The following is a 24663-nucleotide window of genomic DNA, read 5'->3' on the forward strand; positions in this document are numbered from 1 at the left end:
TAGAAAAATCAACTGCCTGCCTACAGTATGAGAACACCACCAACCTTCTACAGGTAGCTTTAGCTGAACACTGTGCAGAGGTCGCACTACACTAACGTGTAAATACTTTAGCTGCCTGCGGTAGTGATAGGATCAAGAAAACACCACCAACCTTCTACAGGTAGCTTTAGCTGAACACTGTGCAGAGGTCGCACTGCACTAATGTGTAAATACTTTAGCTGCCTGCGGTAGTGATAGGATCAGGAAAACACCACAGGTAGCTTTAGCTGAACACTGTTCAGAGGACGCACTACACTAACTTGTAGCTTTAGATGAACACTGTGCAGAGGTCGCACTACACTAACTTGTAGTTTTATCTGAACACTGTGAGGAGGAAGCACTACACTAACTTGTAGCTTTAGATGAACACTGTTCAGAGGTCGCACTACACTAACTTGTAGTTTTAGCTGAACACTGTGAGGAGGACGCACTACACTAACTTGTAGCTTTAGATGAACACTGTTCAGAGGACGCACTACACTAACTTGTAGTTTTATCTGAACACTGTGAGGAGGATGCACTACACTAACTTGTAGCTTTAGCTGAACACTGTGCAGAGATCACACTAAACTAACTTGTAGCTTTAGCTGAACACTGTGCAGAGGTCGCACTACACTAACTTTTAGTTTTAGCTGAACACTGTGAGGAGGACGCACTACACTAACTTGTAGCTTTAGATGAACACTGTTCAGAGGATGCACTACACTAACTTGTAGTTTTAGCTGAACACTGTGAGGAGGATGCACTACACTAACTTGTAGCTTTAGATGAACACTGTGAGGAGGACGCACTACAATAACTACACAACAATTTTTGCTTCGACAACTCCCACTACCTCCAGGTGCAGGGTGTGACTAAGGGCACATGTTGTGCCCCTTCATATGCCAACCTGTACCTGGGGGAGTGGGAGAAGTCCCTCCTGGATGACGAGGACCTTGCCGTATACACCAGTCATATATCTAAATGGCTGAGGTATATCGACGACGTCTTCGACGTCTGGGAGGGACCTGAGGCTAAATTAGTTGCATTTTTCAACCGGACTAACGTCAACGATCATAATCTGAAATTTACAATGACACATAACCTCCACAGTGTCATGTTTTTAGATGTCTCCATTTTTGTCACTGCCGAAAGAAAACTATCTAGCACCCTGTTTCGAAAGACAACCGCCGGCAATACGGTTCTCCACTCGGATAGTTTCCACCCGACACCACTCAAAAATTCAATCCCTTATGGACAATATCTGCATCTCCGCCGCAACTGTTCCAACAACGTTTTGTTTAAAAAAGAAGCCGAAGGGCTTCAGAGCCGACTTCTAGCAAGGGTATATAGCAGATCCTGTCTTAAAAAAGCATATAACCAAGCAATAGGACAATCTAGACTTCAGCTGCTATTCAAATCCAAACCCCCTAAAAGCTCCAAATGTAGTCTCACCCGGATTATTATGCCTTACTCGCGACAACATATAGCCATCAAAAAGATTATAAAACGTCATTGGAGCATTCTCACGGATGACCCTAAATTGCGAAACTTTGTCCCCAAACAAACAACTATAACATATAATAGAGCTATGTTACTAAGGGACAAACGTGTCCAGAGCGAATACAAAAATGAGAACAGGAGATCCAAACACTGTTCCATAGTGGGTTCTTTCCCCTGTGGACATTGCTCCTACTGTTCGCTTATCAAAAAAGAGAAAACCTTTGTTCTCCCTAATGGAAACACATTCATACCCACACAATTGGTAAATTGCCACACGCATGGAGTAGTATACCTTATGGAATGTGAATGTGGTGCCTATTACGTGGGGAAAATCAGGCAGGAATTTTGGAAGCGCATTTCCCAACATGTATATAGCATGCAGATGGGGAACCCTTATCTCCCCATTGGGAGACATGTGGTTTCAACACATAACTATAGAGTTCCAAAAGTTACCTTTACGGCCCTTTGTAGGATGCATATTCCTAACAGAGGTGGCGATTGGAATAAGGCTCTGCTACAAAAAGAGCAGAGATGGATATTCCAATTACAGGCCACCTTCCCTCCAGGTCTCAATGAATCTATCTCATTCGCTCCTTTCCTGCAGGGGTTTTCCTCTGGCAGGACACAGTGAGTGAATCAGATTAGAAAAAATCTCTAATTCTAATTTCCTGCAATCTGCCCCTGGGGTGCATTATAAATTACCACACTACCTTGTATCCCCACCTAGCTTTGGTGACAGCTTCCAAAATCAAGTGGAACCATGTTCTCCATCTTATAGCCCACTCCTGCCTGACCTACCCAGTGACCAGCCATTCCATCTGATTATATATAACATCTACAAATACGTGATGTATTGTTCCACAGATAGCCTAATGTATAGAAGCCTGAACCTGTTTCTCAGTAGAAACTTTTTCAATCTTATAGGGATATAGCTTTGGAAAAAAACAGTTCACAGTTTTTTCTACCATATATTCATTATTCATTTTTCATAATTTTTATTCGTTAATACAATGTATTATGTTATTATTTATTAGTTATGTAATCAACTCTAATGTGACAGTGGTAATGTGCAATGCGATATATATGTCATAGTCAACAAATGATCCCGTACATTCCACACATATTGTCCAGTCATTTGCCCGATGACGGTGTGTGTGAATTTCTTTCATCATTTCTTTTCGTTTTTTCCTGTGCCTCTGTGGTTACCTCCCCTGACTGACTGTGCTCTCCACCTGGGGGGTGGGATCGCGCCACACATGCCTTCCTGGCAGGGTAAGAAAGGTGACGCAAGGGCCCTGCGTCTCCTTGACGTGCCAACCAGGTGGCGGCACCTGGTATTGGGCGCTTTCTTGCCTGCCAGCGGCGTCCCGGATCTCTTCCGGACGCCGTGCTCACATGCGCGCGACTTTGTGCACGTGCGCGTGACGTCACGGTGCCTGCGCAGTTGCGGCGGAAGTGACGAGGGACCTGGGAGAATCTCCGCCGGAACGCCAGGGGGGTCACGCAGCGAGTGCAATCATGCGCTGCTCTCTCCCCCGATTGGAGGAGGAGAAGGGGGGGAGTGGAGGGGCACCCGCACCTGATGAAGATTGGAACAATTAGTACCCTTTTTAAACGAACCAAGTTTCAGGGGAGGTTTATTGCTACCCTCCTGATTCTGTGGAATGCCTGTATGCAGCAATTTGTCGGATTGATTGGTAAGAACCTCAGGAATTTTTTCAATTGTCCCCCTTGATGTGTAGCTCACATCATGGTTAGTTATTATTATTATTTATTTATTTTCTTCTAATTAGTTATGTTTGACGCTGAAATATTTATAACCTTTTCAGAAGTTTAGGCATTTTGATTTAAGCCATTCGTGCCTTCATTAATAGGTAACTTGCATAGCCATCACTACTCTATGCACTCCCTTACTTTCCTATGTATCACGTTTGGTTTGGTTTTGTTTGTTTGCTGTTTTTGTTTTTTCACCCATATACACGTCCCCTCTTCCTCTAGTCACCTCCGTTTCACTCTACCACCTCCATCACCTTCACTTTTCCTAGCTTTTCTCCTTTTTTATCTCCAGCCCTAGGCTGGTCTTCTCCACCCTGCACTTTGGTTTCCTGACTTTCACTGGTGCACTGCGATTACCACTACCTCCTATACCTTTGTTGCTGTATGGTCCATATTTGGAAGCAGGATATCCGTCTACCCCAGCCCTTGCACAAGTATTATTCCTTCCTCCTTTTTTCTCTCCATGCCACTTTCTCTCCATCACATTTCAATTTTCACTGCGTTTTCCTTCTTTCGTTTTTTCTTTTTATCACTCCCCATCCCTGCCCTTCCCTTCTTTGTTCCTTCCCCGTCATTCATTCCCCCCTTCCCTTTCTTTCCTTTCCCCTCTCCCCCCTCCCTCCCCTTTTTCCCCTCCCCCCTCCCCTTTTTCCCTTCTCCCCCCCTTCCCCCCCTCTGCCACCCTTGTTCCCCCCCCCTGCCACCCTTGTTTCCCCCCCATTTTCCCCTTCCCCCTCCCCTTTTTCCTTTTTTCCCTCCCCTGTTATCCCCTTCCCTGCATATCTATGGACCTATTTATAACCCACATCAGCTAAACTGTTCAAAGTTAGTGCAAATTGTTATTTTCTTGTATTACTTGGGGAACTAATGACTCCCTTCCCTGCCCTTAATCCGATTCTAGCATTATCGTTGTTCCACTGTGGGTGCGGTGCGTGCCCTTCACCCTCCGGTCCCCCCCTCGGGGGGTAGTTTACACGTGATCCCTTGCAAGGCATGTCGGCCTGATACCCGCTCTCCGGGGAGCTGGGCTATCACCGGGGAGGCCAAGGACAAGGAGGGGCCATATTACCTTCACCATGACCATTCAGAACCATCGGGAACTTTTTATGACTGGTAACTATGTAATCCATGAAGCTGTTCTTCATACATACACAAATACATTGTTGTTGTTGTTTTGATATATGTTTATATCCTTACAGCTTATAACCATCCTCTGAAGAAGAACCAGTTAGGGTCGAAACGCGTCAGTATTTAGTATTTTTGATCTTGTTGTCTTGGATATATTGTATTGTACACTGTTCCCGATTATGGGCATTGTCCATTGTTTTTTATCTTATGCTGTACTCCAGTTCATGTCCTGACTTTGAACCTATCTGTTTTATACAATTTTTGTATCAATAAAGCTGTTTTTTGACTACCCACTCACTTTGATATTATTGGCTGCATTAAAGCCCCATTAGGGGGTTTGGTGTTTTCTTATGCATCTTGTGGGGTGCGCAGCCCATTTGTCTGTATTCTTGTGAGTGTCCCCTTTTTGTTACACTAACTTGTAGTTTTAGCTGAACACTGTGAGGAGGATTCACTACACTAACATGTAGCTTTAGATGAACACTGTTCAGACAACACACTACACTAACTTGTAGTTTTAGCTGAACACTGTGAGGAGGACGCACTACACTAACTTGTAGCTTTAGATGAACACTGTTCAGAGGACGCACTACACTAACTTGTAGCTTTAGCTGAACACTGTGCAGAGGTCGCACTACACTAACTTGTAGCTTTAGCTGAACACTGTGCAGAGGTCGCACTACACTAACTTGTAGTTTTAGCTGAACACTGTGAGGAGGATGCACTACACTAGCTTGTAGCTTTAGATGAACACTGTTCAGAGGATACACTACACTAACTTGTAGCTTTAGCTGAACACTGTGCAGAGGTCGCACTAAACTAACTTGTAGCTTTAGCTGAACACTGTGCAGAGGTCACACTAAACTAACTTATAGCTTTAGCTGAACACTGTGAGGAGGACGCACTACACTAACTGTAAATAGTCTAGCTGCCTGACTGTGGTACTAATAGGATCACCAGCAATTTTCTTCAGGTAGCTGTAAATACTGTAACAAGACAAGCCTGCCTGTCAGTAGGAAGATAACAGGAATGGATCTAGCTAAACTGAATACAGTGTATATATATATATATATATATATATATACACAACACCTGGAACTGACTGTCCTGCCATACTAGCTAACTCAAATGAAATTACACTGTCTTTCTCTTTCTCTCTCAATCTCTCAGCACACCGGAACGCACTACACAGGGCTGCCGTGCAGGCAGCCTTATATAGTGTGGGGCGTGTTCTAAACCCCCTGAGCCATAATTGGCCAAAGCCACCCTGGCTTTGGCCAATTACAGCTCTCTCTACTGATGGCGCTGTGATTGGCCAAGCATGCGGGTCATAGTGCATGCTTGGCCAATCATCAGCCAGCAATGCACTGTGATGCCGCAGTGAATTATGGGCTGTGACGCGCGACACGAATATGGCGCGAACGGCCCATATCGTTGGGTTCGAGTCGAACACAAAGCTCATCCCTAATGACAATGTTGCTTTCAAGTATAACTAAAGGCAAAACTTTTTTAAAGTTTTGGACAGAGTGGAGAGGGATTAAAACCCCTGTCAGTTTTTATTGCTGTCTGTGCCCCCATCAGGGAGATTCATTCTCTCTATTTGTCCTGTTTACCATTATTATCAAAAGTCAAAGTAAAGAAAAACACAAATTTTGGGTTGTCCCCAGAAAAGTAATAAAGGGGAAATTTTCCAATGGGGACACTAGTTCTGGTAAACTGGTGTTCCCCAAGGAATTTACTTAATTTGGGGGGATTATCCCTTACTTCCCGCTTTGGCTATGGGACCAGAAGTGAAAGGTAAATCTTCCCAAAGGGGCACAGATGGCAAAAAATAAACTGATAGGGGTTAAAACTCTCCCGTACTCTATCCAAAATTAAAAATACGTTTTGCCTTTAGTTCTACTTTATAGCTAGGTTCACACAGGCAAAAGAGGGGCCATAACCCCCCCTTCACCAGCTGCCAACCACCAAGTAAACATGGCGGGTGTTCAAGTGAGTACACACTGCCATGCTGCCATGGACGTGATGCTTAGCTTTGTGGCGTGACAGTTTTAACTCCCATGCGGCATGTTGACAAATGCCACCTGTCAAACTCTTATTGAAGTCAATGGGACCGCTTCGCAGCCGTAAGCCATGAACTTGCTATACATTTTTTTAAATGCATGATCCCCCTTTCAGGGAAAATGAAAAAATAAAATAAAGCAGGCATTAAGGAGGCACCTTCTGAACACCTGCAAACCTTCTACGAAATACGATCCACCACAGATCATTTTTAAGCGGGATGTTAGCATTGCTGCACTTTTAAAAGAGGCCTAGGAAAATATAGCACAAGAAAGCCCTTTCCTTCTGATACGCAATTTGCCTGACTGTCATGCTGAACCTTAGAATTCTGCACTTTTGCTCACTGGCCTGGAACAAATAAAGAATTTAAGCATAAGGTCAGTTATGGGAGCTCTTATTTTTCTTTCATCACAACAGAGTTACTTTAAATTGGAATAAGTGAAAATGCTATTATTTCAAGAATTATGAAGCACCTTGAACATTTTAAAAGGCTTAAAGTAAACCAACGGTGTTCAATCAGCTTTACCTCAACAGGTGTTGGTGTTTTGAAGTTACAATCATAGAATGTGCTGATTGGTTTAGAAGGTCTAGATTTCGATCCTTTTATGGCCAGCTTGTTGCTGTGATGGCAGGAAATAATAAAAGAAAAGGCAAAATTTAAAAGTAGGGTGCTATAGGAGGCGACTAAAAATTCTTGTCTCACATCTTTGCCACAATAACAACTAAACACAATGAAATACTTAATGGTCCTTTCTATTTTCTTCATAGCAGGTGAGTAAATTTCATCACTTTAGCTTCACAAAGTACTTTTAGACATAGACTTAAGGACGACTAAATCATAATTGTTTAATCTGTCTGAGCAGGACATATTAATAAACTTTTAAATTTTTTTTTTAAATGTTTATCTTGCATAAAAATGGGAAATGTTCATTTTATTCTTGTTGCCATGACTGTGACAGCTTATGGGTTTCTATGTTAGATTTAGATTACTGTAAACTGTTGAAAAAACAGGCAATAGATCTACATCATAAATGTATGCATTTATCATTGCGCACAATTAATATAGGCTTATTGGATCTGTGTAGGTAATATACACTGTTTTTTTAGGGTTTTGAATGCTCTTTTTTTGATATTTTAAGAGATGGGAAGATATTCAAATCTTTCACGTGTGTGCTCTGCATTCGGTAGTCATTCAGTTTGGGAAATGGTTTGTACAAACTCCCTGTGGCACACAGCTTGTTCAAGGAGAGGCCGATGTCTTAACAACCAGTGTTTTCAGCAGGACATCTGGCCATATATAGCCACCCTTAATATGTACTGAAAAGTTACAAAGCATGAATTCAGATCTGAAGACCGCAAGTATAAATTTCTTTATTAAAATGGCTTAGATAATTGTATAAATAAATATGGTAAAATATATTGAAACTTTTACAAAAATTTACATATTTTAAAGTGAACTTTATAGCTTTACACAGACATAATCTACCTTTTTTGTTACAATCTTATGGACAGGACATATCTAGGAACTTTGGCCATTTTTTATTTTATAATGTTAGTAAATAACATAACGGCAAAGGTAGAACCTTTGCTCTTGGAATTCTTCTACCATGCAAAAGCCAATATATACAGGATAAATATATATATATATATATATATATATTATATACATATTTCTCATAACATAGCAAAAAAAAACTTTAACCATGCACATATGTATGTTTGCTTGTATTATAAGGATCATAAGGATCCGTTTACAAAGCTAACATACCAGGACAAGTGTCCTGATTTTCAAAAGATGTGAGTTATTTTTTAATGGAATCCAATGTGGCTTAAAAGTAATATTCACATGGCTGAAATAATATACTTATCCTCATCTAACGTTTTGTGAATTGAGCCTAAAGCAAATCAACTATAATTCATACATACTTTATCATAAATTAAAATATGTTTGTGGTCTCTGCCACTATCATGAGTTAAATAATTTAATAAATAGTGTCTTGTTCCACAACTAATTTACTTGCTTTGTTTTCATAACTCACATTTTTATTAAAATAATTAAAAATAGAATTTGCTAAAATATTTTATAAATTAAAATGTACTTATTATATTGAATCATTATATTAGTTTTCATCGTGCTGGTTGCATACTAAAAATGTTAGTACTGATATAAAATATGACATCATTAAATATTTGTGGTAAACATAAAGTCTATTTATTTATTTAACTGCCATAAAATGCTAGACTTTGATACTTTAATTTTTATGTAATTTAACTGGTTTTATTTAGATTTATTTTATTACTTAATATTTATATAATGCAGGTGTTTTAGTGATTTTTAAAACAAAACTATACAATGTATGCAGTGTGTCTTTTCATTATACTTAGCTACTAATATACACAGTTAAAATGCTTTCTGTAGCATATTATGAGCATGCAATATAGTGATAGAATAATAAGTAAGTACTGTGCCAGCATAATTTTAACTATCAAGAATGAATCTAAAAAATGTTTTTGTTTTTTTTTATTTTGAAACAAGTGCTGATTTATAACTGGAAAGGAAAAAGCTATATGGTTTATTAGTAAGGTCAGCAGTAAGAGCAAAAGGGCATTTTTAATTTAATTAGGTCAGTCAAATTAAATCATTATTATTGACACGTGACGGCCAGAAAATCCATAGAAGCTCCTAAATAATAAACACATAAAAACCTACATATTTGAATCTATGGCATTTTCGGCAAAGGTAACAAAACCAACAATGGTTGAAATGACAGTAACATAAATAATACATGATAAATGTCAAATAGTAATATGACAAACTGGATATTAAAGTCCTAGAGATTATTCTTACCAAAAAAATGCCAGAAATTCTAAAAGTTATTTAAACAAATGATGTTCATTATTTAAACAGATGGCTCAAAAGGCGAAATTAAGTAATTCGATTCAATAAAAATATATAGAAATAGTTTAGGGAAATTGTGTTTTTTCATTTTGCCGATAAATATTTTGTGTTATCTAGATTTTAGGTTTCAGTCATACTGTTAACAAGATATCATGATGTTTAAAACATGTCTTGGTTAACTGTATATATAAAAATATAAATGGTAAAATAAAGAAAGCTCTAGCAATGAAAATATGTAATGCTTAAATGCAATGTCTAAGATTTTGTTGTAGTGAAATGTGCCACAGTACAAATAAAGAATGGATTGATAACGCCAAACAAAAGAGCCTGTGCAAGTATAAGAAAGCTGTGAAAATAAATAACCATTTTCCCTCAAAAGTGTAAAGTGAAGAGTGAAAAAGTTGAATATCCTACAGACTTTTTGTACAACATTTACCTCATAGAATGCAATGTTTAAGATTTCCATATATAGATTGTGCTACATCCACGACAACAAAGCTATAACATTCCTACTCTCAATTCCAGCCACACTCCCCATTTTTTTGTTATTTTAGCACTATGAAGGAAATATTAGCTGTACATAAAATATTTTTATTTAACTTTGTAATGTTCATGGCAGTAATTTAGTAGAGTGGAGAAATCTCATAGACATGTGTTAACGTAGGCACCAAAAGTAATATGAAGCCAGGATGCTATTCAATAGATTTAGTTATTTTTCTATATGTGCTAAAAAGGTTCTTGTTAGAAAACATGAATACAACCACCACATCTATGGACTGATAAGCTTCAACATATTATATGTTTTCGAATAAATAAAAAGCAAAGAATCCACTATCCTCAGGTTGATTTTATCAACATATAGATAAATAATTACCGATTGTTAATCAGACGGGATACCTCCCAGACTCAGAACAATCAATATGAAAAAAGTTTTGGGTGGTGGAACAAAGAGATGTCCCAGAAAAGCAATAGGGAGGGTCAACCACGGTATATAGTATGAAAGGGTAGCTTTATTTAGAGTTACAAAATGTAAAAGTGAGTCCACTTAGGATGTCACAGTGACACAATTGTGGACACCATCCCCCCGGTGTACTCAACAGTAAAAAACACACATACAAAGATTTTGACAATGTTGTTACAATATGGTGCCAATCTCAGGGCCCCACACACACATATACACATACATTGACCAGCTAAAGAAAAAGAAAAGATGGTGCTGCTTGTTGGAATTTAAACAAAAGATAAGACTTAATCCTGTGTATTCAATTGTAGTAAAACTACACATGCTGCATGTCCGTGTGCTGGGCTTGTGCAAACGTTATGTAGAAAGATTGCATCAACACTTAATGCTGTAAGGAGGGATCCGTAGCCTGAGTTGCAATGTCGATCTGCCTCTTTATAGGGATTTGTAAGAGCTGTCTGTTCACCAATAGGTATATGGCATAAAAGGGGATGTCACTGGATGAATGAATGTTGCTTGAAACCTATACATAGGTTGATTGTTTTGCATGTATGTGGGTTACAGTGTCCCTTTGGCCAAGTAAGGCATATCAAGCAGTTCACAGTTCAAATAAATCCACTAAGTATCAACAGGTAGTTAGAAAGGGAAGGAAAAAGGAGGGGAGGAAATATGGTTTGCCTAGAGCAGGGATGTCCAAACTACGGCCCTCCAGCTGTTGCGCAACTACACTTCCCATGAGGCATTGTAAAACTCTGACATTCACAGACATGACTAGGCATGATGGGAGTTGTAGTTCCTTAACAACTGGAGGGCCATAGTTTGAACACCACTGGCCTAGAGGCTCTCACCACTCCATACCATAGTATAGTGGCTGCTTCAGCCGATGGTGAATAGAGTCCATTCCCCTCTGAAGTTGGCCTGTGCATAGATGCTGTATCAGCATATGGCTCGACGCTGATAATGTTTGTCAGCGTATTGTGGTGGCAGTCTGGTGTGGAGCGACTGTGTTCAGAGACTTCCGGTCAGGTGTCAGAGAGATTGGCTACGGTGGCCCATAGGTAGATGCAAAGGCAGACTTTTCCATTCAGTACCTATTGAGATGGCAATACGAGATTACCTCGCACATTGGCTGGAGTGCATCGTGGGGCGGAGATGGCGCTGCCTACGTCAACACGTTTCGCACACGTGACCGTGCGCTTCGTCAGGACATTGGACATAAACTATCTTCATCTTTTTAAAGGGACAAGTGTCCAATCGGCATCAATTACATCAAGATTGTAGTATGTGGCCATCTTGTGGTGACATATCATATTGCAGTTATTAAAAAGACAGGTAGATAAATTAGAGAGAAATATATAGAGGTAGATTCTATATACTGACTGTTTTAGTTATACCCTAACGTCATATTGGATCTACATGGGACAATAGCAAGAGTCCAGGTCACTGGTAAGTAGCCTGATGATAGCCGTTAGGCTCAAACCGTGCTAAAAACGTGCAAAAAACTGTACATTGGCAAAACAAAACTCCAACTTCGTATCTGGTTTGGTGAATACCCTAAGAGCATAAAGCAAAAGGAGGACACCCCAGTGGCCCAACATTTTATACAGTACCATGGAGGCAAACCAATGGGCCTGAGGGTAAAGGACTTTTTTGCCCTCAACCTAACAGACCGTAGAGGCGATTATGACACCATCCTACTTAGGAAAGAAAAATCCTGGATATTCAAGCTCAATTCTTTACAGCCTAAAGGCTTAAATAATGAGCTGAGTCTTAAAATCCTTCTTGAGCCATAATCTAGTATTCATTCACTGTGCTACTAGAAAATTGTTACCCAAATAACCGGACCCATCTAACTGGTTCAAGCCTAATGGCTTGAACCAGTTAGATGGGTCACTGGTAAGTAGTCGGATGATAGCCATTAGGCTTGAACCAGTTAGATGGGTCAGATTCTCTCTAATTTATCTACCTGTCTTTTTAATAACTGCAATATGATATGTCACCACAAGATGGCCACAAAATACAATCTTGATGTAATCGATGCTGATTGGACACTTATCCCTTTAAAAAGATGAAGATAATTTACGTCCAATGTCCTGACAAAGCGCACGGTTGCATGTGCAAAACACGTTGACATAGGCAGTACCATCTCCACCCCACGCTCTACCATGCGCTCCAGCTAATGTGCGAGGTAATCTCGTATTGCCATCTCAATAGGAACTAAATGGACAAGTCTGCCTTTTGCATCTACCTATGGACCACCATAGCCATTCTCTCTGACACCTGGCTGGAAGTCTCTGAACTTAATCTCTCCACACCAGACTGCCACCGCAGGAGGCTACTCAGGCTACGGATCCCTCCATACAGTGTTAAGTGTTTAATTCACCTGTCGGTGCAACCTTTCTACATAACATTTGCACAAGCCCAGCACACGGACATGCATCATGTTTAGTTTTACTACGATTGAATACACAGGATTAAGCCTTATCTTTTGTTTAAATTCCAAATAGCAGCACCATTGTTTCTTTTTCTTTAGCTGATCGATGTATGTGTATGTATGTGTGGGGCCCTGAGATTGCTGCCATATTCCTCCAGCTATGGCCCGAGGAATGGCGGTCTGCCAACTTGCTGAGAAACTTAGTGCCATTGGAGCTATTTCCTATAGTTCTGGAGGTCGAGATGTGGGGTTCCGCTTTTGTGAACAAGAAGATCAGGTTTCAGTGTGATAACATGGGGGGGTGGTCATGGACATTTTTCTTTTGCCTTCCATGGGGTAATCTGTTCTCTTTCTAGCACCGCTGTGGCGAGGTACTTAATTTTTTCGATTGGAACGTACAACCCCCCCGCTGCCTTCTGGGATCTACACTGTATACGTTTCCCAGAAGACGACAGGACCATTCAGAAAGTGCCGCACGACTTGTGCATGCTCAGTAGGAAACTGGCTGTGAAGCCTGAAGGCTTCACAGCCGGTTTCCCTTACTACCTTGTAAGTCCTTAATGTCCTTATATTAAAAGTCAGCAGCTACAGTATTTGTAGCTGCTGACTTTTTCCCTCAGGCTGGAACTTTGCTTTAATGGCCAGATCACCAGATGAAAATAAAAGAAAGGAAGCCTAAATAAGAAAACAAATGCTGCCACCACATCTAAGAACTTGTAGGCTGCACTATAATAAATGTTTGCTTTTGGGTTTAACATCATTTTAAGGAAACACTTGTAAACAGCACTGTAAAAGTTTGCCCCCCTTCCTCCCCCCATAGTTTAGCAACAGAGGTTACTTTCTGTGATTGGAGGAATCCTTCATTTTATCAAGAGGAAGGGCATTGGTTGCTTGTTAATAAAAGTAAGTTCTGCAAAGGCTGAAGTACCAATAACTTCTATACTGTATGGTGAGAGATACAGAGGCAAGCCATGTGATCTCTCAATGGAGTTTCTCCTTTCCTAGGGGGAACATGGGGCAGGGACTGTGTTGCTCTAGGGATTGGTTCTCTGGTTATCTTGGGCTACTTAAAGAGACTCTTGTGGGGACTGACTATTAGACTTGCTTAAGATGCTTCAGCTAAGGAATATGATTACTGTTGAATTGAATTTGATGATCAACATAGGTGTGCGCACAGCCTATTGCATTAGGGTGTGCACCCCAAAACCCTAACACACTTGCGTGCGTGTGTGTGTATATATATATATATATATATATATATATATATATATATATATATATATATATATATATATATATATATATATATATATATATATATATATATATATGGCAGTAGGACAATGGATGTCATCGGTAGAGCAGTGGACGATGTCAGTAGGGCAGAGGTTGGTTCAGTAGTTTCTTTTTTTATTACATTTTTACAATTGCATTATTTTTTATAATATTTTTATACAATTATTTTTATTATTGTTTTTTACAATCTTTTTAGGGGCTCTGGTGAAGTATCAGGGGTCTAAACAGGCCCCTGATATTTCACTTTTGATACAAAGAAAGGGACTAGGGACAGAGATTCCCTAGTCCATTTCTCTGCAGCCAAGCAGCAGGGGGAATCTGCCCAGCACAGGGTGATTAGGGTGTGCCCAGGCACACCTGGCACACCCTGTGCGCACGCCTATGATGATCAAGATGTTATGTTCTGCATTTAAAAGGATTTAAGTGAACACTCTGCAGCACAATATGAAGCATGTGCATTTTATCTCCAGCGTTGGTAACAAGGAATATGTTCTGTGGGAAGTGATATGAGGGCTAGTAGAAAATTTCCAGGCATAAAGCAAATGGGTTTCAAATACCTTTGGAGGGTAAAGAATAGATGAGGCCTTTGGCGCTGATAAGTACCATGAACAGCAACTATAATCAGTCGAAAAAATTTTGTGTTAACTCAAATTACATTTTCGTATTTTGAGTCTTGTAACTGTGAATAATGATCTTATTGGTGAAACTCATACTTGTTTGTACGGTTTCGATAAATTAACCTTTTCCATTTTCCCTACTTTTTTTTGCAGATCTTGCTGTACCAAAGCAAATTGGTGGGTTAATGTCTACCCCTTCACTGGAGCAACCTCTTCCTTCCATTAGCAGCACTGGAAAAAGTCCTACTTTGAAATGCATCATGAAAGGTAGCAAAGTGTCTCACCATGTGCTGTCCTGGTATCGTCAAACTGAAGGAAATGGGATACAATTTCTTGTGAGTCACAGGGATAAGAATCGCCCAGCTTATGGAGAAGGAATTGCAGAAAGATTCATCCCTGAGCTTGAGGAGTCTACAAATACCTTCACTCTTACTATTGGGAATGCAGAAAAGAGTGATGAGGGCTTGTACTACTGCGCAGTGTGGTACTCCAACCAGTACATCTTTGGACAGGGCACAGAGGTCAAGGTGCAGGGTAGGAAAACATTTCTTCTTATGATTTTGACTTTGAAGTACATTTATTAATGTTATTAATATTCCTTTTAGTTATTTATATTGCTTCTTCATCTCCAATAACTCCAAAGAAAGTACATGAAGCCAACAAGGGTGAACAATATGGATAATAAAAATATATAAGAGCAGTTCAAATAACTAGAATATATTGCTGTAGCAAAACCAACTGTATGCAGCAAAAACAAGATGGGGAGATAAGTATGCCAGTTCTATGAGCATAATAGAGTTTGCCGTTTTGCGAGAAGATACATACTTCCCTAAAATGCAGATTTCAGGTTATCTTTTCTGTGCAGCTTGTAAAGGTTTCAAAATGTTCTCACCTCTGTAACTTGCCACCAGTGTATGCACAGCCTAAACTTAATTCGCTTCAACAGCAAAGGTCATCAACAGACAGACAAACTGCATACAGGTTTTCCATTGAAGTGAATGACGTTTTAGTGGCACCTGTGGTGAGCATTACGTATCGGAGTTGAAGGAAGGGTTGCTGTGCTGTGCTTTGCCTAACAAAGATCACTTGTCAGCTGCATCAGAACTAGAATACTTTAAAAGAAAACTAAAATGGTTTTGGGTCATTTTTTTTTTTATTGTTTTTTTTTTTTTTTAAATGTAGGTATTAAAGTGTTGTTTTATATCTTTTTTTTTTTTTTTTACTACTATTCAATTTTGCATTTTTCCTATCTAAAATGTAATGTAATATGTAATTAAAGGCTAAAAAATTATATTTAAAAACATTGCCTTCCCCTCCTCATGTCTATGCTACATGCTGTTTGAAAAGGAGATCAGTGTAAATAAAATACATTTATCAGCTTTAGTGCAGTCACATGATTAAAAAACTGTTGCTTTCCTGTGTCAGTAAGTGTTCGACAATAAATCTGAATTCACAGAGCCATGATGTCACCAGCCAGGTTGCCCCTCCATTGTCGGCATGCCACTCCTAATGTTTTTACCCAGGCTTATATTAGCCTTTACTTCCAATAAATTGCAACGGTCTCTCAAAGCACTATTGGTTGCCTAAAGAGCTAGAACAGCAGAGTTGCTTGCTTTGGCTCTCAACTTGTCTGATATAAACATTGGACAGAGCTGTGTAATTAGAACTCTTTAATCAAAGAAACAAACTGAGAGCCTTTAAACATGATAAGCACCCACCTACTATTTCATATTAACCCAATAAATAAAATAATTAATGTGCAAAGGTACTACACATTCCCTTTAATAGCAATTATGCAGATAATGCTAATCACATAATTTGACATAGAGATCACCACCAGAAGTAGCTTATATAAGTCCATATGTTAAATACAATAATCAAAATATTAAAAAGCAAGTAAGTACAAGTGGGAAAGTCACATCAAAATTGAAAATGTTACAATAAAAACTGAAAAATGTGAATTTTCACAAAAGTTTACCTTTAACACCTCCCACCCTTACAGCTCTACTTAAAAATCAGGCCGTGAGTTATACATTGTAAACATGTCCTTCTGTCATGTCATGACTGTTTTCCTGGTGTGGCTGGCTGGCTAGTACCACTGATCAAAGGAGATACATTTATTACCACAAGGGTGTCCATTTAAAAAGCAGTGGCATGGCTGTTATAAAGAAAAAAAAAACTACTGTACATTTATAAAATGCAGTAAAGTGTTGCACGAAATGTGCTGGCTTTGGAAGTTTCAAGCTTATGGAGGGAAATAGAAATCAGTGGGAGGGAAGTTACATGGCCAGATCTGCTCTAACCATGGAGCTATCTCTATTGCCCTAAAATGTATTTCCACATTTGCAGCCAAATTGGGATAACACCTACTTTATATTCGCTACATGTTCCCATTAATTTACCATAATTTACAAAATATTTGAAAATTACTGGGTACCTTTTTAAGTGTCTTTTACTTGCTTAAAAATCCTTACATGCTCTCCCTCCATTGTAATGCTTAGGAGGGGCTGTGGAATAATGTTTAAAATAATTAACCCTGGCTGTATTGTTTTTACGTTGTTTTAATTATCGGCTGTATACTATATTTGAACACGGTCTGTCGTGTCCTAACAAAGGCTTAAAAATGTAAAAACTGCTCTCCTGCGTTGTATATTAATGAGGGATAGCTCAGTCTCAAGGCTCAGCCTTTCTGAGACTATCTCCTTAGAAACTTCTGAAAGGAAAGGAATTTTTTAAAAATACTTTTTTGGTATACTGTGTGAATAGGAACGCATAACAAATATATAGTCGGGTATTCTCAAATTTGACTACAAAAGTAGGAATACGCTTTAAGCAGAGAGAGCTCTGTGGGGTATCACAGATTGGGCCATAAAATGTGAGCTATGGTGGGCATATCTGAGGGAAGTATAATGGAAAGTGGATAGCAACATCTGCTCTCCATTATATATTGGTTCTACAGTAACAGTGTGCTGGCACCTATATTAGACATGTGTTTAACCACTGAAGGACCAGAAGATTTTCCCCCTTAATGACCAGGCCATTTTTTGCGCTATGGCACTGCATCGCTTTAACTGACAATTGCGCAGTCGTGCAACGCTGTACCCAAACAAAATTTGTGTCCTTTTTCCCCACAAATAGAGCTTTCCTTTAGTGGTATTTGATCACCTCTGCAGTTTTTATTTTTTGTGCTATAAACAAAAAAGGCCAACAATTTTGGAAAAAAAACAATATTTTCTACTTTTTGCTATAATAAATATCTAAAAAAAATGTAAAAAAACACATTTCTTCATCAGTTTAGGGCAATATATATTCTATTACCTATTTTTGGTAAAAAAGATCACATTAAGCGTATATTGATTGGTTTGCACAAAAGTTATAGCGTCTACAAAATAGGGGATAAATTTATGGCATTTTTATTATTTTTTACTAGTAATAGCAGTGAACAGCGATTTTTAGCGAGACTGCGACATTGCGGTGGACAAATCAGACGCTTTTGACACTTTTTTGGGACCATTCACATTTATACATTGATCAGTGCTATAAAAGTGCACTGATCACTGAAATCTCACTGGCAGGGAAGGGGTTAACACTAGGGGTGATCAAGGGGTCAAATGTGTTCCCTGGGAGGTGTTTCTAACTGTGGGGGGATGGGACTGACTGGAGGAGAAGAGAGATCACTGTTCCTAATCATTAGGAACAGCAGATCTCTCTCTACTCTGCTGTCAGAACGGGGATCTGTCTGTTTACATTGACAGATCCACGTTCTGACTCTCTGTGGAGCGATTGTGGGTGGCTGGTGGACATCGTGGCCACGGCCATGTGCATCGGCTCTAGCGTCGCATCGGGGGCGTGTGCACGCCTCCAAAAACTCTTAAAGTGGCCAACTTACAATGACGGCGGTTCGCACAGCCGTATCAACCTGCTGCAGTACAATTGTACAATTGTACTGTGGCGGGTGGTCGGCAAGTAGTTAACAAGTCCCAGTGAATATGAAAATATAGTACTTTTAAGTCTGTGTTAAGGGCAGCAGCGTCAACAATTATGGTAATAGAGACAAACAACATCAAGCCAAATAAATCCCTAATGCCGCATACAGACGATTGGAATTTCCGACAACCAAACCATGAATTTATTTCCGACAGATGTTGGCTGAAACTTGTCTTGCATACACACGGTCGCACAAATGTTTTCAGAAATTCTGATCGGCTAGAGCGTGCTGACGTACAACACGGACGACGGAACTAGAAAAAGGAAGTTCAATAGCCAGTGCGCCACCCTTTGGGCTCCTTCTGCTAATCTCGTGTTAGTAGAAGTTTGGTGAGAGACAATTTGCGCTTTTCAGCCTTGTGCTTTTCCGATCGTTACTGCTCTTGAGTTTGTGCTTGTGGGTTCGTATCTGGTTTTCAGTGCGTGTAGTCAGTTCGCATCTGGTTTTTGGGGCATGCTATTTCTAGTACGTATTTTATTTTCAGTGCATTCTTGTCTGCTCTTTCCTGATTTTCAGCTCATTTTTCTCAGGTTCTTTCTGATTTTCAGTGCATTCTGTTAGTTCGTTATGACCAGCCGACCATTTTGAAGCCATGCTGCGGTTACGTACTCGTCATAGAGTTCGTGCTATGCGGGGGCTTGGTGTTGGGGTTCTTACTTTGACCCAAGTCCAGTCCATGAACAGGGCGGGGCGGAGTTCACGGACAAAGAATTGGTTGTTCCAGCGTGACCAATTCTCTCACATGCCTTTGTTGCGGGAGATCCAGGAGAATAATCCTGATGATTTCAGGAATTATCTCTGGATGACGGATCCCGTTTTTCACCGTTTGTTGGTTTTGCTGTCCCCTTATATTACAAAGCAGGACACCTGCATGCGGCAAGCCATCACTTCCGAGCAGAGGTTTGTTGCCACCTTGCGGTACTTGGCGATGGGGAGAAGTCTGCAGGACATCGAGTTCTCGACAGGCATCTCCGCCAAGCTCTGGGGATCATTACTCCAGAGACCCGTTCTGCCATCATACAGGTCCTGCAGAAGGACTAGATTAGGGTAAGTTTTCTCCTTTAACATCACATTCTATGTATTTAATGTTTGCTAATGTATTATATTTCTTTCATCATTCCATAATTACCATGATTGTAATATGCTGTGAATGTCCTCTTTATCCTCCTTTTTTGTCCTTCATGCATATTTACCTTCACTAACCTCCCCAGCATGCTATCCTGGGCCCATACACACCTAGCCTAGTCACTTAACATTGTATTTTGTCAGCTACATTGTAGTGCTTTACCCTAAACACCCTCTAAACATGTGTTTGTGTTCCAAATGTGTACAAATGTTTTTTTTTGTCCTTAAATTCAAATAAACTATGTGGCCTCAGTTGGGCCTGAGGCCGGATTTCTAGAACAAACAACAACCCTGATGGCGCTTGAAGCTTGCCCCCCAAAGCACCCGCGAGGTCCATCAAAAATATATGGAATACTTTGCGGATAGGGGGGCCATTGATATGCCAGCAAATGTTTGATAAACATTTTTAAAATAAATTTGTTTGTTAAAATTAAATATATATTTATATAATATTTCATTTGATTTACTGCTTGTGTTTCTTTTAGCTGTCTCCTAGGTTCTCCAAAGGGGTTTTCTTTTTGCCCATTTTCTTAAATAGTGCAAACGTAATTTAGTTGATACATGAGGTGACAATCTCTTCTTCAGCTAACTATTATGTTGTGGGTCTGCTACACACACACAATGCTTTTGTTGTTAATGTATGTAATGCATTAAAAACACATCCTTTTCAGCACCATGAATTAATTGTTTTGAGTCCCCAAAATGGCCTGATTGGGTCAAATTTTAGAGCACTGTGGGGGTTATTTACTAAAGGCAAATCCACTTTGCACTACAAGTGCACTGCAAGTGCACTTGAAAGTCCACAGAAACAGCACTGAAAGTGCACTTGTAGTGCAAAGTGGGTTTGCCTTTAGTAAATAATCCCCATTGTCACTGTAAACTCCAAATTACTACAAAAACTGGTATTGAGCATTGAAAGAAGAAGCTACACTTTGTTGAGTAGAAAACAATTTACTCAAAGCAGATTCACATGTGCGTTAGAAAAGGGTTTTTGAACAAACCAACATATTTGTTGTATAACATTTTTAGGTTTGACAGTACAAATAGCCTTTTTTTGTGTTAAACAGGCATGTTTAAAACCATAAACATACACAACTCGGGAACTTACAAAGTTCAACTATGACAAAGTGAAGGCAATATCAGACATTAGTATGTCCAAACTGTGTTGATATTGCCTTCATCAGAATGAAGGCAATGAAGTCAAAATGGGGATTTCCCTCCTGATCCCATGCCTAATGTCAACATGTGCTAGCTCCCATCATGCGGGATCAATAGACGTGTTTTGGGGTGCAACCCCTTCCTCTCATCTACTTTAGTTGCGAGGAAGGGGTTGCACCCACAAAACGCATACCTTGATATCCCGAGATGGCAGATAGCACATGTTGACACACTGTGTGCATCTTCAAAATTGGCTTTCTAAAAAATTTTAAAAATTTGAGAAAATCAGAAAAATACAAACTTGAATAATTTTGGGGTGTTTTAGATTCTGCCTAAAACATCAATGATGTTTTTGAGTCTTTTTTCCCCATCATTGATGTCTTCCTTGATCTTCTGTAAATCACGATTGCACACCATGATCTCCCCGATGAGGGCGTGTGCACTTGCACTTGTGAAATGAGATTCTTCTTCCACAACATCCACATCACCTGAAATAAAAAAAACACACCATGTATTATAAATATGCAGGCATACATCTATTACCTGAAGCTGTGGTCTCAGACACTCACCTGTTGTGGTCACTATTTCGCCCACTTCATGAACCTCTCCACATCCTGAGGTTGTGGTGTTGTGAGTTCCTCTTCTTTAGGAGGTTGGGGGTCCCTAGTGACCTCAGATGTCCTGATTCTTTTCTCCCCTATGTGAAAATAGAAAATAGGTATACTTAGCACACAGATATTTGAGGCCAGAAATAGGAATATGAAACATTGCTTGGAAGTGACGTACAATTGTCTGTTTTGGCAGAGTTCCAAGCTGAAAACATAATTTTTTTTTCCCTTTCTAAAGCTGGAATAATTACCTGTTTTGTGCAACTTTCACACATGTAGAGACCCCTAGTATCCACTGGAGCACCTGTGTGGGACACCCTAAAAAGTTTGCTCTGGTGTCCCACACTAGTGCTCCTGCGTCCAGATGTGTAAACAGCTGAGTGTCCTCTCCTTACACTGAATCAAGTTTGCATTTCATTCTAGTTACAAACCTATCTAGACAACAATGTAATAGACTTCTTTTAATACAAATAGGCATGAACAAATGTAGTTAACCTGTATCTGCCAAAAACATCATATTAGTGAGCGAATGAACGATGTTTACTACGAACGATTACTGCGCCCACGAACCTGAACGTTGCCATTTTAAACTGTACAACACAAAACATGTAAAGCACATGGTGCAGCACGAACATAATAATAGGAACACACGACAAAATACTTACTTTTTTGCAGCACTCTCTTGATTCTTCTTTACTGATCCTGCTTCCTCAATTTGAGGTCTGATCATTGTTTCCTCAGTTGATGCTTGAATCGCCGTACCCCAAAATTCTTTTGCAGACTTTTCACAACTTTAGCCATGATCTTGGCCTTTCTCACATTTGGGTTTTTGTACGGTCCATATTTCCCATAATAATCGGCCCTCTTCAAAAGGTCCACCATCTCCACCATCTCTGCAAAGGACATATTTCAGGCCTTAAATCTCCTGGATTGGGATGTTTGTGGCTCCGGGCTTTCGTCATCCTCCTCGTTGCTGCTCTCCTCTGCATGCACCTGCTCTTTCCTCGCCATGTGCTCTCCCACTGCGCCGAAAGAGAAGGGGCGGGAAATATACTAGAAAGAAGGTCAGGGGCGGGCGGAGTTTCATGCATGCACAGTGTATATAAAGCGTAACACGCGTGCTTCATAGGTACGATCTGTGAGCGGAGGACGAAGTAGCGTAAGCGCTGATCGTCATAATGAAGGTACAATTTGAACTTGGGGCATCAGTGGTCTATACTTCTTATAGATTGAGGGCTATATTGGGACAAAATTAAGAGAGTTTAGCCTGACATTAGGGTTTGTCTTGTGTTGTGTCTTGCAGATAAAATGGATCGATTCAATGATCATGACTTCCTCCCCCAATTCATTGATATGTACAGAGAGCTGCCCTTTCTGTGGCAGGTAAAACACCCCTTTTATACTAATAAAAGAAAGAGGCAGTCAGCAACATTAACTATTTGAAGGCCAAAATTGGTGGCCTGAGGAGCAAAAATAATAGGGAGCGCAAGAAGGTGCAGGATTCCATGAGATCAGGAGCAGCAGCAGATAACGTTTATGTCCCCAGGCTCTGGTACTACGATAGACTGCGATTTCTGTCAGACCAGACTGAAATCAGGCCATCACTCTCAAACCTTCCTTCCACACTTCCTTCCCTCTTTCTTCCACCTCAGATGAGGCTTCAGAAGTCCAAACTGGGCCTTCCACCCAGGAAGAAGATGTGGAGGAGCCCAACTTGAGTCAGTTATAGCATTGTTTAACATATTTCTCAAAATTGTGTTTGATTGATGAACAATAAACTAAAACTATGTCCCATTTTCATACACAGGAAAGCCTCAGCCAGGAGGAGGCTGTGGAAAGTGGCAGCCAGGAGGTGGCGGGGGAAAGTGGCAGCCAGGAGGTGGCTTCTTCAGTTCCCCTAGCCTGACTGAATCCCAGGTTCCTCCCCTCCGCCTTCCAACAAAAAGTACCAGGAAGGGGAGGAACATGTAGGAGTCAGCGCTTTCTTTTATTCAGGAGGCTACTGCGGCTCTCAGAACCACCCCCAATCTTCAAGAGGCCTATGCCTGCATGGTAGCCAGCAAAATGCAGGAAATGGAGGTGGGCCAATGCCTCTTTTGTGAGGAAGTGATCTATTTGGCCCTAAATAAGGGGTTGAGGGGCAAACTCACAAGCAAACTCCACCTGTGTGGGTTGGACCATCCTCCTCCTCCTCCACCCCCTGCCACAACTCCAACACCAGAGCCACAGCCCGGAAGCAAGCGTGGAAGCAAACATGGAAGCAAGCGTTGAAGGAAGACAAGAGAGTGATGGCCTGGGTTCAGTCTGTTCTGACAAAAGACACAGGCTGTTGTAAGACCACAGCCTCAGGACATACATGTCATCTGCTGCTGCTCCCGATCTATCAGAGTCCTGGACCATATTGTGCTCCCTATTAAATGGACTCCTCAGGCTACCAATTTTGCCTGTCAAATAATTGAAGTCTGTCCTGGGGTACAAAGGCTTCACCAATTTCACCAGTTTATCCAGCGTTGCCTTCCTCTTTATTTTGTTATGACCCCTAATAAATGCCTATTTTATTTTCACAAATACTTGGCTATGTGTTTTAGTTCAAAAAGGACAGTTTGTTTGTGAGTAGGCAGGTACATTTCAAAAAGACAATGTCAAATTAACAAGGGACACCAACACCAACCAATCTCTTTGAGGTTAAAAAATATAAGATAATAATGGTGTTGTGGTAACTTGACACACAAAACTAACAAAAATATTATGGAGATCACTATAAAAAAAAATCAGGAGATCTTGATAAAAAAAAAAATAAAAAAGTAAATCATTATAAAAAAACATTATTCTGGAGGTCTGGCAAAAAAAAAAAAAAGGATTATTCACGAGATCACGAGAAATAATAAAGAAATCAGTTTGTCAGAACTCTGTGTGAATATCAGCAGCAAAACAACTTCATTATTCTAGCATTATAAAGAAGAAGAGAATGCGCTGCATTAAAAGATTAAAAACTTTACAGCGTGACGAATGTGCTATCTCCATTACGAACGCTAGTTTTACCAGACCGAGCGCTTCCGTCTCGTACTTGATTCAGAGCATGCGTAGAATT

General features: G+C 40.1%; 1 protein-coding gene across 1 annotated transcript in view; it reads left to right on the forward strand.

Moving 5' to 3' along the window:
• Window positions 1-7144: 7144 nt before the first annotated feature.
• LOC141107227 (immunoglobulin lambda-1 light chain-like) overlaps window positions 7145-24663 on the forward strand; it is a 30443-nt gene continuing 12924 nt past the window's right edge. Inside the window, exons 1-2 of the mRNA XM_073597949.1 lie at window positions 7145-7257; window positions 14847-15227. Of these exons, the coding sequence (XP_073454050.1) occupies window positions 7218-7257; window positions 14847-15227 (421 nt within the window). The 5' untranslated portion in view covers window positions 7145-7217. The remainder of the gene's footprint in view (window positions 7258-14846; window positions 15228-24663) is intronic.

This window comes from Aquarana catesbeiana, linkage group LG09, assembly GCF_042186555.1.
Source record: "Aquarana catesbeiana isolate 2022-GZ linkage group LG09, ASM4218655v1, whole genome shotgun sequence".
Lineage (NCBI taxonomy): Eukaryota > Metazoa > Chordata > Amphibia > Anura > Ranidae > Aquarana > Aquarana catesbeiana.